The sequence below is a fragment of the Eptesicus fuscus genome, chromosome 5, assembly GCF_027574615.1.
Source record: "Eptesicus fuscus isolate TK198812 chromosome 5, DD_ASM_mEF_20220401, whole genome shotgun sequence".
In the NCBI taxonomy this organism is placed as follows: Eukaryota; Metazoa; Chordata; class Mammalia; order Chiroptera; family Vespertilionidae; genus Eptesicus; species Eptesicus fuscus.
In genome coordinates this window covers 51066597-51084466 of record NC_072477.1, presented here as the reverse complement: position 1 = coordinate 51084466, position 17870 = coordinate 51066597, and the positions used below count along the sequence as shown (strand labels likewise).

Genomic DNA, 17870 nt, shown 5'->3' with positions numbered 1-17870 from the left:
CTTCCTCTTAATATGGCTTGGGACCTCTACAAAGTATAATTTCTAATAGTACATTGATTCCACAGTAGTTTTTCTTTCTCTGGTAATTTCCTCATAGAATTTCACCCTACGCATGTATAGCTTAGTATTCATCTAAAACTAAAGGAAACACTTATGCAGATATCTGGAGCTTTTTCTCCATGTAGCTATCTCCTGTCAAACTCTGCCTTCTTGAACTTTGACCTGTCTCTTCAACTCAGTAAGACTGCTGTGCACTTTTTGCTCTTCTTGAGATCCCCTTCCCTGTGCCACACCTGAAGTTTTGCCTCCAGTCATGAAGTCAGGAAAATCACAGAGATATTTATTTTTCCCTCTCAACATCACATCCTGTACTGCCTGCTTCCAATGTTTGAAAACAACTGTTTCATATGTTTTGTTTAGTTTTCGTGTTGTTTTCTACAAGAAAGCTAGGTGCATACCCATTATTCTATCACAGCTGAAAAGAGAAATCTTTACTTAATATTTTTACTAAAAGTTTCAATGTTTTCATTTTAGACATTTAATACTTTAATCTATCCGAAGTTTTGTTTTGTTTTAAATATGGTAAGAGGTAAGAGATCCAACTTCATCTTTTTCTAAATGGTTAAACACTCATTTCTGGTTCCATTTATTCAACTATTCAACCATCTTTACTTTCCTCACCGATTTGAGATTCTAACTCTACCACATAACAAAGTTTCATATCTGTATTGTTTTCATCTCTATGTTAAGATCACACTCTCAATTAGTATAATAAATTTTAATCCCTTCTAGGGCAAATCCCTCTCGCCTGCTCATCACCTTAGATTGGCCCTACTTCTTCTTAGTGCTTACTTTTCTGAATAACATTTTAGACCCATCTAAGTGCTGTGAATAACCCTTTTGTAATTTGTATCAAAATTATATTTAACCTATTAATCAACATAGAAAAATTAATATTTTTATGATATGTTACTTTCCATTAACAAGGTATGTCTCTCCATTTATTTAAAATTAATCTTGCTTGGCCACAGTGGCTCAGTGGTTGAGAAGCTCATGATTCCATTCCTGGTCATGCCCAGGTTGACGGTTCAATCCTCAGTGGGGGCGTGCAGGAGACAGCCCATCAATGATTCTCTCATCACTGATGCTTCTATCTCTCTCTCTCCCTTCCTCCCTTCCTCAATAAGAATATATTTAAAAATAAAAATAATATATTTTAAATAAATAAAAGTAATCTTGACATATCTTATTTAGTTTCATAATTTTTCTTAATTAGGTCTTATAATTCTTTGTCACATTTATTCTTCAATACATGATATTCTTAATACTATTAACAATGTCTTCTCTTTTGTTACATTTCTGATAGTCTATTACTGGATATAAAGTAATATGACCTAGCCCTAGGTGGTCTGGCTCAGTGGATAGAGTGCTGGCCTGCAGACTGAAGGGTCCCAGGTTCGATTCTGGTCAAAGGCACATGCCCCAGTTGTGGGCTCAATCCCTAGTAGGGGGTGTGCAGGAGGCAGCCAATCAATAATTGTCTCTCTCCCTCTCCCTTCCTCTCTGAAGTCAATAAAAATATATTTAAAAAACAAACAACAAAAAAAGAGAAATGTGACCTATTTTTGTATGTTAACTTTATATCTAGCCACTGTTAAACTCTGCTCTATCTAGCAATCTGTAGTCTTGTCCTCTCCACACTTCTGATACCTTAGTACAAACCACTTTTCTGCTGAATAACTGCAATAACTTCTAATTAGTCTCCTAGTCTCTAATCTTACACCTCACCCTAGGGTTAAAAATTATCCACCAGGCTTACTATCTCTCTGGCCTTTAATATCTCTAATACCTCTGAGGTATATAGACATACCTCAGAGATATTACAGGTTCGGGTCCAGACCACCATCAATAAAGTGAGTACAGCAATAAAGCGAGTCATAATCTTTTTGTTGGTGGAGGGTCTTGCCTTCATTTGGTAAAAAACAACATCTGTGAAGTGCAATAAAACAAGGTATGCCTGTATCCTGCCTTTCCATCTATTCATGCCCAACCTAACTCTTACTTATTCTTTTAGTTTATGACTACTGTCCTCAATTACTTCTCAGTTTAGATTAACAATTCCTCCTACGTATAGAGCATCATTCTATACTTAATCCTCTTCTATCCCTTACCCTCAATTGTTTCTCTGTGTCTCCAAGCAAATTATAAACTTTTGAGGATACATTTTTGGTCTTAATCTCCATATATTCCTAGAACCAGCAGTCTCTGACAATATGACAGATCAACACATAGTTTTTCAATGAATGAAGAAAATCTCTTATACTTGAAAGTCCCACCTGAAACAGGTTTGTGCATGTTGCAGATCAAGAAACACACAAATCTGCATTTGTAACTCAAGTAGCTCAAGAAACATTACTCTAGCCTATTACTTTTAGGAAGGATGTCTAAACTACATGATAAATGTTTTACCATAAAAATTTTTTTTTATTTTAAACTTGCTTTGAATTTTTTTTTAAGAGAGAGAAAGTGGAAGAAAGAGAGGGAGGGAGGGATGGAGGAAAGAAGGGAGGGAGGAAGGAAGGAAGAGAGGGAGAGAGGAAGAGAGGGAGAGAAGGGTGGGGGAGGGAGAGGGAGAAACATTGACGTGAAAGAGAAACATGGATCGGATGCCTTCTGCATGCACCCCAATGCAGCACAAACCCGAAAATCTGAGCAAATGCCCTTGTGGTAAGGGACGACGTTCCAACCAACTGAGCCACACTGGACAGGACTAAACTTATGTTTTAAATAACTATAAACCTATCCCTTATCACAGGAAAAAGGAGATTAAAAAAAAAAGAATAAAAGAACAACAGTCAAATGGCAAAAAATCTTACAATTAAAATATCAACAGCACTGTGATTATTATTAGGGTGGCTAATGGTCTCAGTTTGTTTAAAGACACATGACTTTCAATGTTAAACTGGAAAGTCCCAGGCAAACAAGGGGAAGTTAACCAGTCTAATTTTTATACTAATACAAATAGTTACATTTATAAAAAACACAAGTTCAAACTGACTGTTTTTTTAAATTAAGACTCACTATGTTTCGGACATATAGTGTAATGTTAATGAGACACACAGATTTGTTTTCAAATCTCACCACTATGTCTTTATTATAGGCAAGTTAACTGGCTTCTTTAAGCATTAAAAAATATCAATATTTCTCCAGTGTTATAAATATTTCAGAAATTCTAGAACAAACATATTTAATGCAGGAACACATGCCCAAGTTCATTTTTATTTCTTAAATGCAAGCTAGTACTAAAATCCTTACCTGTGTTACTTCCTCTACACCAGTCATCTGGTACTTCCTCATCCTTTCAAATACTGAATGATCTGCACAGCCCCCCTGTGGACCATATTTATGGGGGTAGTCTAAAACACAAAGAAAAATATTATTTTTTGTCATATATTTAGGTACTATGAATTATCTTATAAATGAAAATTTAACTGTCATAAGTAATATAGGAAAAGAATTATGCTAGGCATTCTAATTTTTAAACCTGGTACATTCCCAAGTTCTCCCTCAATAAAATATCACTGGTCTCTAGAACTTTATCATACAGATAATTTGTTAATTCTCTAGAACTTTATCATATAATTTGTTAATTCTATAAACAATAATCATTGTTTATTCTGAGTTGAAGTTTCCCCACCTTTCCCACCTTGGATATACAGAGCATCTTAATACTGCAATTTACTTTATTTTGTAGTGTGTAACTTTCCCTTCAAACAAATTAAATTCCTATGCTGCAAAGCACAAAACCACCTCAATCTGAACTACAATTAAGCTAATATAATGTTATATTTGGCTTGAATTCCTCCCATATGGCCTCAGAAACAAGCTCTATGGCACAGTAAAAGCAGACAGTTTAAATTTATTCAATGTATACTTCAAGCAAATACTTTATAAATGAATAACTATTTTATCACCATTTTTCTTCATTCATAAGCAATGATTAATTTATTCTTAAATGAGTTGGGTCTATTTCCAGATAGCTGTTCAATTTAGTTTAGTCATTTAAAAGTTTACTCCACTCTCTCAAAGTTCACATACTTCTCCATTGTTAAGGTCTTCCTTAGTTCATGAACATATTTTATAATTCAATCTAGTAACCATAATTAAGAGAATTTTCAAAATAAAATACCAAGATATGAGTGAAAGGGGAAGCACTGAAAAATCCTTAAGTAGCTTACAGAAGCAATCCACAGAATTGTAATTAGAAACACTGCAGGTAGTTAATTAAGAAAAATCTAGAACCTAAAGTGCATACTAGTAACCTATTTCATTGAAAATATAAATTAAATACTACTATACAAATCTAAACTGGCATGTAGAAGCTAGGTATTACCAACAACCTATCTATAACTGATAAACAGCTCTGATTTTACATTTTAAATTAGTTTTTACCAAGGGTCAAGACTACAACAGCTGTAAAATTCTAATCAATCAATGTGAAAGAAATGATAGACTTAAAAGTTACTACTTCCAAGCCGACATACTAGTATATTAGTTAATGAAGCCAAAAATCATCAATGGGTGCTAAAACCACTGAGTGAAAGATGGGAGGTAACAGGATATTCATAGTCTCTTAGAGCATAACCCCACAGATTACTTAATAATTATAAAGGAAAAATGTACCTTTACATCAAAGCGATATAATAATTACCACTTCATCTACCAAGTGATCAAATTAAGCATTACCAATAGGACAACTTGATATTATGTCCCTCCTACTGTGATGCAGTTAAGAAACATTCAGCTTCACCTGAATGCAATATTCTTGCCAAAATGTGTTAACTGAACCTAATCACGAATAAACAATCAGACACACCAAGAATGTGAAACATTCTATAAGTCACTGCCTTAGACATCTGAAAAAAGGTAATGTCATTTAAAGAAACAGAAAAAGTTGCCCTGGCTCGTGTTGCTAGTGATTTGAAGGGTCTCGGTTAGATTCCTGGTCAGGGGCATGTACCTAAGTTGTGGACTTGCTCCCCACCTCCCCACCCCCGTTAGGGCATGTGCAGTAGACAACCAGTCCATGTGCAACACACTGACGCTTCTCTTTCTCTCTCTATCCTTCCTTTCCCTCCCTTTCTCCCTCCCCTCTCCCACCCTCTATTCTACTCTGAAAAAAATATCCTCAGGTGAGAATTAACAAATAAAAATAAAAAATAAGTAAAATTTAAAAAAACAGAAAAAACTGAGAACTGGGGGGTAGAGGAGCCTGGAAGTTAAGACACTTAAAAGAGATACAATAAATGCCAAAAAAAGAAAATATTTTTAGAACTGGATAAATTTCATTTTAGTCTGTAGAGTAAATGATATTAATGTTCATTTTTAGGGGATGGAACATTATTATTGTTATTTAGAAAAATGTATGTATTCTTAGGAGATGTGAGCTGCAGTATTTAGCAGTGGTGGCACATGCAGTCTGCAGCCTACCTTCAAATGGTTCCCAAAAAAATGTGTTGAGGGAAGTATAACATGTTTTTAAAAATGGTAAACTAGGGAGAAGGATGTATGTGTTCCTGTATAATTCTTTAAACTTTTTTTTTTACGTTTGAAATTTTCAAAATTAAACTAGAATTAAAAACCTGCAATATCAGTAGAACAAGTTTAAATTATTTTGAAGTGGAAAAATAACACAACTGAAATGATGAACATGCCTGGCTGGCATGGCTCAGTGCTTGAGCGTCGACCTATGAACCAGGAGGTCATGGTTTGATTCCCCATCAGGGCATATGCCCAGGTTGTGGGCTCAATACCCAGTGTGAGGTGTGCAGGAGGAAGCCAATCAATGATCCTCTCCCATCATTGATCTTTCTATTTCTCTCTCCCTCTCCCTTCCTCTCTAAAATCAATTTTAAAAAAATACATATATATTTAAAAGAAGAAAAAACACTCATACATTTTATTACTTTATCATTTCAAAAGCGCATTTTAGCAAAGTGAAGATATAGTACCATCCCACATATATTTAATAAGAATCTACCACAGCCCTGACCAGTTTGGCTCAGTGGATAGAGCATCGGACTGTGGACTGAAGGGTCCTAGGTTCTATTCCAGTCAAGGGCATGTACTTTGGTTGCGGGTACATCCCCAGGAGGGGGTGTGCAGAAGGCAGATGATCAATGTTTCTCTCTCATCGATGTTTCTAACTCTCTAACCCTCTCCCTTTCTCTCTAAAAAAAGACTCTACCACAAAGGCTGGAAAGTCTTACAGTATAATATGCCAAGTTTTTCTCACCATTTAGTTAATTTGGGGTATTATCACCACTCTACCTTCTCTTCCTACTATAATTTTAACCTGAAAATGTCCCAATGAGCCTTTCCCAGATTCTTAATGGAACCTAGCTTGCCTGGCCCACCATTTAAGTTCCTCTATGTCAAGAACACAATATAGAGGAGAAACCAATATGGCTGCATAGGTAAACACCTAAACTGCTGCCTCGCACAATTTCAAAACTACAACTAAAAGACAAAATGGACACCATCCAGAACCACAGGAAGGCTGGCTGAGTGGAAATTCTACAACTAGAAGGAAAGAGAAAAGCACACTAAGACTCAGAGGAGCTACAGAAGGCAGAGGTATCGAGGCACGCGTGTGGAGAGGACTGGCAACTGAGTGCGCGGCTGGCTTTCTCAACTGGGAGGGAGACAAAAGCTCCCGACAGCTCTGAACTCCAGTTCCAGGTGAAACTCTGGGGACCCAGACTCATTTGGGGAGAAACTGGACTTTCTGGCAGCAGGCAAAACTCGAGGGCGGCTTTCTCTCAGAGGTGCGTAAGCGATTACCGCGGGACACTGAGACTCAGGGGCCTCTTAGGGCAGGGCTGACAGTAAGCCATTGCTGTCTGCTCCGCCCTGAGACTCCGCCCCATCCAAGCTGAGCACAGAGGCTTTGGGAAGTCTTGTTTCATAAGGGTGTCTCCAGCACAGAAGTTCTCCCAGCATAGACACAGCTGATTCTCACTGCCAATTGGCCTGTAGGCCAATTCCTCCCAGTGATACCAACAACAATCAAAGCTAACTACAATAAGACTGTGCACACAGCCCACAAAAGGGTGCACCAAGAGTGTCCACTTCAGGTAACTGGGGAGGCTGAGACACTGGGCCCTATAGGACACCTATCACACAAAGCCACTCTATCAACTCAGGAAAGCAGCCAAAATGTGGAGACAAAGAAACAGGTCACAAATGACAGAAATGGAGGAAAGCAAATTACTGGATATAGAGTTCAAAACCACAGCTATAATGTTTTTCAAGAATTTTCTAGAAAAGGCGGATAAATTTAGCAAGACCCTCGAGGATATAAAAAAGGACCAACTAGAAATTAAGCATACACTGACAGAAATTAAAAATAATATACAGAGATCCAACAGCAGACTAGAGGATCGCAAGAATCAAGTCAAATATTTGAAATACAAAGAAGCAAAAAGCACCCAACCGGAAAAGCAAAAAGAAAAAAGAATCCAAAAGTATGAAGATAGTGTAAGAAGCCTCTGGGACAACTTCAAGCATACCAACATAAGAATTATGGGGGTGCCAGAAGAAGAGAGAGAGCAAGATACTGAAAACCTATTTGAAGAAATAATGACAGAAAACTTCCCCTACCTGGTGAAAGAAATAGACTTACAAGTCCAGGAAGCGCAGAGAACCCCAAACAAAAGGAATCCAAAGAGGACCACACCAAGACACATCATAATTAAAATGCCAAGAGCAAAAGACAAAGAGAGAATATTAAAAGCAGCAAGAGAAAAACTGTTAGTCACCTACAAGTGAGCACATATATGATTGTCAGCTGATTTCTCAACAGAAACTATGCAGGCCAGAAGGGACTGGCATGAAATATTCAAAGTGATGAATAGCAAGAACCTACAACCAAGATTACTCTACCCAGCAAAGTTATCATTCAGAATTGAAGGTCAGATAAAGAGCTTCACAGATAAGAAAAAGCTAAAGGAGTTCATCACCGCCAAACCAGTATTATATGAAATGCTAAAGGGTATTCTTTAAGAAGAGGAAGAAGAAGAAAAAGTAAAGATAAAAACTATGAACAACAAATATATATATATATATATATATCAATAAGTGATTCTAAAAATCAAGTGAATAAAAAAATCTGATGAACAGAATAAACTGGTGAATATAATAGAATCAGGGGCATAGAAAGGGAGTGAACTGACAATTTTCAGGGGGAAAGGGGTGTGAGGGGTGCGGGAAGAGACTGGACAAAAATCGTACACCTATGGATGAGGACAGTGGGCGGGGGGGGGGGGGTAAGGGCCGAGGGTGGGGTGGGAACCAGGTGGAGGGGAGCTATGGGGGGGAAAAAGAGGAACAACTGTAATAATCTGAACAATAAAGATTTTTTTTTAAAAAAGAACACAATGCAAAAGCGAACTCATAGACAAGTGTACATATGCACTTAAGTTCTTTATTCAGTTAACAGACATTAGATCTCTTGGAATTTTCCTAATTGTTTTAATGTATAATAATAAAAGTGTAATATGCTAATTAGACCTGACAGCCGAACGACCTTCCAGACGTCATTCCGGACGAAGCCGGGGCAGCGGCGGCCGAAGCAGAGGGGGTTAGTGGTGATCAGGCAGGCATGCGAGCAGTTAGGGGAAATCAGCCAGGCAGGCAGGCAGAGGTGGTTAGGGGCGATGAGAAAGGCAGGTGAGTGATTAGGGGCAATCAGGCAGGCAGACAAGCAGTTAGGGGCAATCAGGCAGGAAGGCAGGTGAGCAGTTAGGAGCCAGCAGTCCCGGATTGCAAGAGGGATGTCCAACTGCCGGCTTAGGCCCAATCAGGCCTACACTGGCAGTCAGATATCCCCCAAGGGGTTCTGGATAGCGAGAGTGTGCAGGCTGGGCTGAGGGACCCCCCCCCCACATGAAATTCATACACCAGGCCTCTAGTTATCATATAAAATCAAGTTCATAGTTTGATATTATTTTGTGCTATTTTACCCAACATTGGGATAGTCCAGTATCCAGCAACTAAAAATGTGGCCAGATTCTCTGGCTAGTTTTTCCCTTAACCTTTTGCACTCTGATGTCGAGTGTGACTCGACACAGTTAGCATTAAATCCTGAATAGAATAAAAGAATCGAGAAAAAAGCAAGCGAGTGCAAAGGGTTAAATCATGAATAAGAACATAATTTATCTTTTTATTACAAGATAACAAGGTGAATGAGGAGGAATCCTTCTGCTGACTCTGGCAGCAACTAAGCAGATAAGTAAAACATGCTCTAAGAGTACTGATATACAAAATATTTGGCCACAGGAAATGAATAATACTAAGTAATACATTTCAAAAGCTTATTTTAATTTCTGTTCCAATGTGATAAGCAACTAACTTATGATTCAATTAGTATGTTATGTTCTTATTTTTCCTTTATGGATCAGTTTGTGGTGCCTTATTTAGATTGTTTATTAAGATAACAGTTAAGTTAATAATCTATTTTACCATTTATCTTATACTAATTTAAGTTCAATGAAATAAACATGTATTTAACATTTGATGAAATTCTTAGAGTTGAATTAGACATCTCCCAACATATTAAAAAAGGCCTATTTAAACTACAGTTCTAACTTATCATGAAGTTTCATAAAATTATCTTAATAACCTCCATAACCAAATTGCTGTCTTTCACACACGAACATGAACACAGATACAAGAGCATGGCATCATGGCCTCACTCCCAAATAAAAAAAGACTATTTAGCTTAGCCTTTCAAAAGAAAAACCTTGTGGTTACATCATTACAGCCTGTTTTCAGATGACTTCCCCTAAATGTCTATCATATCTGGGCTCCCCATCCCACATGCTTCACCACTACCAAATATTTAAAAAAAAAAAAAAAAAAGTATATGGAGTTAAGGAATAATCTGTTTACAAAATATACAATCTTCCCCAAAACCCCTCCTAAAAGTATATCAATCACGTAACCACTTTTAAAAATGTTTTAAAATGTTCAAAGATTTTATTTGAAGAAAGAATTTCATTATTGGCAAGGTTTGGCAGTCATTGACCAAACAGGTTCCTCACTATCCTGAACAAATCCAGACTAAGTTTCCCAGCCTCCCATCCAAGCTAAGTGTACATAACCTAGTTTTTAGTTTAAGAAATATGAGCAGCCCTAACCGGTTTGGCTCAGTGGATAGAGCGTCGGCCTGCGGACTGATGGGTCCCAGGTTCGATTCCGGTCAAGGGCATGTACCTTGGTAGCAGGCACATCCCCAGTAGGGAGTGTGCAGGAGGCGGCTGATCGATATTTCTCTCTCATCGATGTTTCTAACTCTCTATCCCTCTCCCTTCCTCTCTGTAAAAAATCAATAAAAAATTTTATTTTTTAAATAAAGAAATACGAGCAGTAGGGAAGTGCACCAGCCGGCGTCCTATATGCTCTTTTTCCCTTCTGAATGGCGGTAGGAGACAACTGGGAACAGCATTATAGTACAGTATAGCATAAAATAACCTGGTGAAGAAAAGCTGCCTGTTAAGGAATACTCACATTAAACTGTTACTTAGTGAGAAATGAGCTTTAGTGCACTTAGCCACTGAATTGGGGGCTGTTTGGTACTATAGTTAGCATTACCTTAATACACAGTGAAAACTTTTGTCAAGAACAGAACTTATTTTATATCTGCTCTCCACTAGTGATCTGGTAAATTTTTTATCACAGACAATAACAAAATAATCTTGCTCTAGCATGTCAGAAGTTTTTTTTTAGCAGTGTTATTTGTTATGGTTTTCTAAATGTTTTCATTTATACTAGTTTTCATTCATCCTAAAAAATACAACTTTTGCTAAAAAATCAATCATACACTTAAGTTGAAGACTGGCAGAGTATAGTAATTAAATCCATCTTTTAACTAAAGATGGAAGCTAATAGACTCTATAATACCCAGATTAAATATATTGCATGCTTAGAGAAATAAGTACTGTTATCATTTTCAAACAGTTTCTCAAAAAAGGGTTTACTCCATGCAAGATTTTCAGTTTCAGAGCAAAAAGCTGTGAGATTCATTAGCAATCAAGTTTTAAGCCCTCCATAAGTTAGTCAATATGCCTGATTTTATTCAAATTTGAGAAAGAATAAATATCATAAGCTGATCATGACAGAAATTAGAATTCACCTTCATTAAAAGCATATTATGAAATACATTTTGAATCTGCTCCTACACAGGCACAAAAGACATGCTGCAAAGTATTCTGGAAGAGAGAATTTTATAGCTTCCAACCCCATGTAAGGCATTTAACTGAACATCTTACTAAATTCAAGAACAGAACAAAAAAATCCTTATTGTAAACAATTACCAGTATAACATTATTTTCTTTAATGTAAGAGTATACATGTCTGATTTATATATAATTTGCAATCCCTACTGTATAGTATCTTAATAAAATATATTTTCCAGTTTTTAATAATACTAAATACAATGACACTCTATGCATTCAATAATTGGCACTGATGCTGGGCATTTGAACATGTCAGGAAGGAAATTTTTTTCCTCTACCCTTCTGGGTTCTTCTGACTGGAATAGGAATTAAATTGACATGAGATACATTAACAGAAAAAAAATCAAATTTAATTTTCTACATACAGGAGCTCCATAAGAATATGAGGCCCAAAGAGCAGCCATGTAACATCTGAGGCTAAGGGAAAGAGGGGAGTGTTCTGGGTCTTCAAAGAGGAAGAAGACATTCAAGGGAAATAAAAGAATAAAGGTTTAGCCCTAACCGGTTTGGACAGAGTGTCAGCCTGTGGACCCAAGAGTCGCAGGTTTGATTCTGGTCAAGGGCACACACCTCAGTTGCAGGCTCCACCCCAGCCGTGGTCAGGGCATGTGCAGGAGGCAACCAATAGGTGTGTCTCTCTCATATCACCATTTCTTTCTCTCTGTCTCTCCACTTCCCTTCCTCTCTCTCTCTAAAAAAAAAAAAAAGAAAAAAAATCAATGGAAAAATATCCTTAGGTGAGGATTAACAACAACAAAAAAAGAATAAATGTTTGCCAGGCCACATAGAGGCAAAAGAACACAGAGAGTCATGTGAACAAACAGGCCTTGCTAATCCCCCACCACCTCCACCACTGATATCGTGTAACCTAGTTATTAATAACAGGACAGAAGCAAAGGAAAGGCCAAATATTATAGGTATATCATTTGGGCAACTTCTCCAGGAAGGTACAACTTTACACTCCCCAGAGGTCCAATGGAGGGGAAATAGATGCATGCCCAGTAAAATTGGGGTGACAATGGGAAGGTACTTGTCTGTCAGTCACACCTAGGAACAGATCATTGACCAGAATAGGCGTGGCCACTGCACGGGCAAGAAAATTTGGGTTATTTAATCCCCTGAGCAAAGGAGTTCGCTCTCGTGGTTCCTCTTGTACTCTTGGTTCTTGGCATGGTACGCATGACTCCTGGCTTATGGGGCTCTCACCCCTGCTTCCTGGCATTTGCCTACATGGCCCATGGCTATATGGACACAATGGACTAATGGACTGTAACTAGTCTGATGCTGAACTGGACCTGACTGCAATATGGAACGAAAACTCTGGACACTGGTTCTGATTTTAGCTCTACTGAAGCCCCACTATACTTTTTCTGTAACTGGATTAAGGGAAATGGGACCTTGGAAACCCAAGGATATAATTTCATGCAAATAAATATCACTCATCCTCCTTCGCAGGTCTCAGAAAATTTTTTTCTAGAGATATCGTAAGGACTCCACCCCCAGCACTCAGTAGGGAAGGGGATACCCCAACTTCGTCAATAACACCATCACACTTTGCTCAAATTCTTTGTAGTTATGTCTGATGATAATTCCCTTCCTGGAATAAGCCCTCTATCTAAATTCTTTTAAGCACTTAAGGGGGAGGCCAAAGAAAAATTTCCTAAATCTTCTGTTTCTTAAAAATAATCAGCCTAGCCCTAGCTGGTTTGGCTCAGTGGATAGAGTGTCAGCCTGCAGAATGAAGGGTCCCGGGTTCGATTCTGGTTAAGGGCACATCTCTGGGTTGCGGGCTCAATCCTCAGTAGGAGGCATGCAGGAGGCAGCCAATCAATGATTCGCTCTCATCACTGATGTTTCTATCTCTCTCTTCCTCTCCCTTCCTTCCTGAAATCAATACAAATATATTTTAAAAAATAATAATAATCAGCCTAGCTCCAGCTGAGTGACTCGTTTGGAGTGTCATCCCATACACTAAAAAGATTGGGGATTCCATTCTGGGTCAGGGTATATACATAGGTTTCACGTTCAATCCCCGGTTGGGGCACATATGGCAGGCAACTAATCAGTGTTTCTCTCACATCTATGTTTCTCTCTCTGTGTCTCTCAAAATCAATAAACATATCCTTGGGAGATGAATAAATAAATAAATAAATAATCAGTCTAAATAATTCATATGCCAAAGAGACACATTTGGGGTAGCAAATTTTACTTCCCTAAAATTAAGATAATCAAACACAGTGTCTAATGAGTGTCTAATCTACTTGATAAAATATATAAAGTTGAACAAATATATAGATATATACACATATATGTTTGTATCATACATGTAACTGATATATACACAATGTGTGGATTTCTTTCTACCACTCCTCCACACAGTTAGAAGGCAAATAAGTATCAGTGCAATACCACACTGCCTATAGGCTAATATAATCTGAAATCGAAAGGAAGCCAGCAGACTATCAGAAACTTAAGAACAGAACCACAACCTAGCATGCCATCAGTCCCCAGGGTGAAAAGATGGCCTAGATTCAATAATAAGATTCCCTGCACCTATCCCACCCCAATAGGTAGCATTTGGCTGGAATCAAGAAGAGAGTACCTATATTTCAGAAAATCACCTTTTCTAATCCATCATCTGGCAGGGATAAAGAGAATCCTTCTGTAGCATTCCTCACCTCCATCAGGAGGACTGTAGCAGGAATCAAAGGGGAACCCCAGAACTCTTCCTGTTCTTACAAGAAATTCCCCTGCCCCTCACTTCACTAAACACTCACAGCTATTTACCACTATCTGCCTTGGGACCATCAGGACTGTTCTCACTGTGGCCTGGCTTTCAGATGCAGGAGACTAAACCACCAACTACTTCAACTTATTATAGGTATTTGCTGCCTACACAAATCCCTATTTCCCTCTATTTTCTTATTTTTAGCTCCTAACTCATTGTTACTCTTTCTGACGCTACCCATAATTCTTAGTGATTACAATATTCATGTTGATGATCCTTCCAATACACTCATACCACCAGTCTTCTCCTACTTCAACTTTTCACTTATATGGTCATACTTTTGAACCTGTCATTACTGATAACTGAAACCTCTTCATCATCTCAACTGCTAAATCATACTTTCTTTTTTTTTTTTTAATGTATTTTATTGATTTTTTACAGAGGGAGGGAGAGAGATAGAGAGCTAGAAACATCCATCAGCTGCTTCCTGCACACCCCCTACTGGGGATGTGCCCGCAACCAAGGTACATGCCCTTGACTGGAATCGAACCTGGGACCTTTCAGTCCGCAGGCTGACGCTCTATCCACTGAGCCAAACTGGTTTTGGCTAAATCATACTTTCTTTCTACAACTTATCTTTTCAGAACATTCCCTCTAAACTCCAACAATCCTTCAACACCACTAAGACCCTTCAATCTACCAATACTAGCACCTCGTTCAACTGTCCATCACTGAATATTCTCTTTCTTTTCCTTATTCACCTTAAATCCCATAGTGAATTATTACTATAATTACTCCACTGCATTTGCTTTAATCTCCCTTGACACCCATCTCCCAACCCTCAACCAAATCCTGTTTAAATTCAACTCTCTACCTATATTGCTCCAGCTGAATAAAGCTGGGGAAAAACTGGTAATATGACTACCCTCACTCAAAAATCATAATCTATAACCTAAACCAGTTCATTTATGCTACCTGACAATGATTACTCTATTTTCAGAGTCCATTCTCAATCCTACATACCTAGTTAACCACTAGCAGTCCTCACTTAGCTACAGTACTAGAGGCAATAAAATTAACCATACAAGCTGAAACTATGAATGGGAGAAATTAAAATTGTTCCATGACCTTTAAAATTTTTTATCAAAATACTAAAATTCTCTTATACTGTTTAAATATATAGGAAAATAAAAAATACTAAAGCTATATCATACACTGTAATTTAAAACATTAGAAGCCCAGGACTAGTAGCTCAGTTGGTTAGAGTGTCATGCACATATGCCAAGGTTGAAGGTTCAATCCCTGATCAAGGCATATACAACAATCAACCAATGAATGCATGAATAAGTGGAATAACAGATCAACGTTTCTCATTCTCTCTCTCTCTTAAAAGAAAAAAATCAATCACTAAAAAAATTCTAATTAGAAACATCAAGAATTAGAATATTCAAAAAGAAAAATTAGAGTGTTTTATTCTTTGTAAATTGTATTTTATATATTATAAATTAAATACATATATTACTTTTGAAAGCTTGATATTTAGGATAAAAAATTTCCAAAGCAACAAAGCAGTATTTATATATGCATCAAATTGTCAGCATAAAACTCTCCCAATAGAAAGAACAAAAAAAAAGATCATGCATAAAACTTTTCCTATATACAGTACTTTAAAAACTTTTCTAAAACAGCCTATTTTCCCTGGTCATCATGTTAAATGGCATTTTCCCTTTAAAATTACTGACAATATAATCCCATTTCTAGAAAAGCTTTTGTTCAACTAATGAATAAACCCTCATTGAGCTGCTAAATCATAGGATGCACTTTAGCTCCCCTGCAAAGGCCAAACAGCATATTCTTTCACAAAGAGTGAGTCATTGGTGTAGAATAGTAGGCCTATTCAAAACAAAGATCAGCTTTAAATCTACTGCCTTTCTTCCAGTTCCTTTGCATGCTAGCCTCTTGCTTTTTGTCTTGTTGTAGGAGGTGCAAATATAAATAATACATATATTGTTATATGGCCTCAAGCAGGAAATAGCTCTAGTTAACTCTCAACTCCAAGAAGGGGGAACATTTACAGTTCAGATTTTCTCCCCAACAGAACCATGCATAAAACACCCACATCTCACTCCATACTAACTAGAGTAGACTTTGCATCTTCATTACTTTCAGCAAGGCAACCTTCCCTCTATTTGACTGACAGGTTAAGAATTTGACTGCAAAGCCCAAGGCCTTGCTTATGAGATGACTCTCTAACAGTCAAAACTTGGTGTAATCACTCAAATAACACCCGATGAATCACCAAATCCAATCAAATAACCCAAATATTATTATACTAATCTATATATATAAAAGCCCAACAACTGGAAAGACGGAACAACCGGAACAACTAATTGAGATGATGCGCACTGCGGCAGCCAGCCAACCAGCCACATCAGGGACCAATCGGCCCCCTACAACCTCCCCCGGGCCAGCCCCGCCCCTGCTCGCCCTCCCACCCCCCCCCCCCGCACCTCGATCGGGGCTGGCTGGCCTGACCCCACCCATACATGATTCATGCACCGGGCCTCTATTTCATCAATAAAAAGGAATAAACTATATAACATAAATAAATCTATAAATAAAACTATGTAACATAAATAAATCTCAAAACAATTATGCTTAGAAGCCTGATTTTAAAGAGTACATAGTGTATCCTGGCCAGTGTGGCTCAGTTGATTGAGCCCATCCCATGCACTAAGAGGTAGCCAGTTCGATTCCTGGTCAGGGCACATGCCTGGGTTTCAGGCTCAATTCCCAGGGTTTGCAGGAGGCAGCCAATGAGTGGTTCTCTCTAGCCGATGTTTCTCTCTCCCTCTCCCTTCCTCAATTTCTCTAAAATCAATAAAAACATATTTTATGTTTAGATCTACTTATGATCCATTTGAATTAATCTATATACAAAGTATGTGGCTTAGATGGATAATTTTTTGGTCACAGATACCCAGTTGGTCCAGCACCCTTTTATAAAAGTGTCTATTCTTCCTCCACTGAATGAATTTCTTTTGAAGCCTTGCAAAAATCAGCTAGTCAAAAATATAAAAAATAGCCCCAGCTGGTTTGGCTCAGTGGATAGAGCGTCGGCTTGTGGACTGAAGGGTCCCAGGTACAATTCCAGTCAAGGGCTCATGCCCACATTGAAGGCTTGATCCCCAGTAGGGGATACGCAGGAGGCAGCTAATCAACAATTCTCTATCATCATTGATGTTTCTCTATCTCTCTCTCTCCCTTCTCCCTTCCTCTCTGAAATCAATAAAAATATGTATTTTTAAAAATGTGTGTATATAACATATATATAAAAAATATAAGTAGCCCGACCAGTATGGCTCACTGGTTAAACGGCAACCCATGAACCAGGAGGTCACGGTTCAATTCCCAGTCAGGGAACATGCCCAGGTTTCGGGCTCAAGACCCAATAGGGGGGCATGTAGGAGGCAGCCAATCGATGATTCTCTAATCATTGATGTTTCTATCTCTCTGATCCTCTCCCCTCCTCTCTCTGAAATAAAAAACATATACTTTTTAAAATGTCCTAGCCAGTTTGGCTCAGTGGATAGAGTGTTGGCCCAAGGACTGTAGGGTCATGGGTTTAATTCCAATCAAGGGCACATACCTCGGTTGCAGGCTCAATCCCTGGCCCTGGTCAGGGCATATTCGGGAGGCAACCAATTGATGTGTCTCTCACACATGGATGTTTCTCTCTCTGTGTCTCTCCCCCCTCCCTTCCACTTTCTCAAAAAATATCAATGGAAAATATCTTCAGGTGAGGAATAACAAAAAATAAAATAAGTAAATAAAGAGTACATACT

The 17870-nt window shown here is 38.0% G+C and overlaps 1 protein-coding gene across 2 annotated transcripts in view; it reads right to left on the bottom strand.

Moving 5' to 3' along the window:
- ADAM10 (ADAM metallopeptidase domain 10) overlaps positions 1 to 17870 on the bottom strand; it is a 158302-nt gene that overhangs the window by 70480 nt on the left and 69952 nt on the right. For both annotated transcript variants that reach the window (XM_008143193.3, XM_054716196.1), the window contains exon 5: positions 3316 to 3416. In XM_008143193.3, the coding sequence (XP_008141415.1) occupies positions 3316 to 3416 (101 nt within the window). The remainder of the gene's footprint in view (positions 1 to 3315; positions 3417 to 17870) is intronic.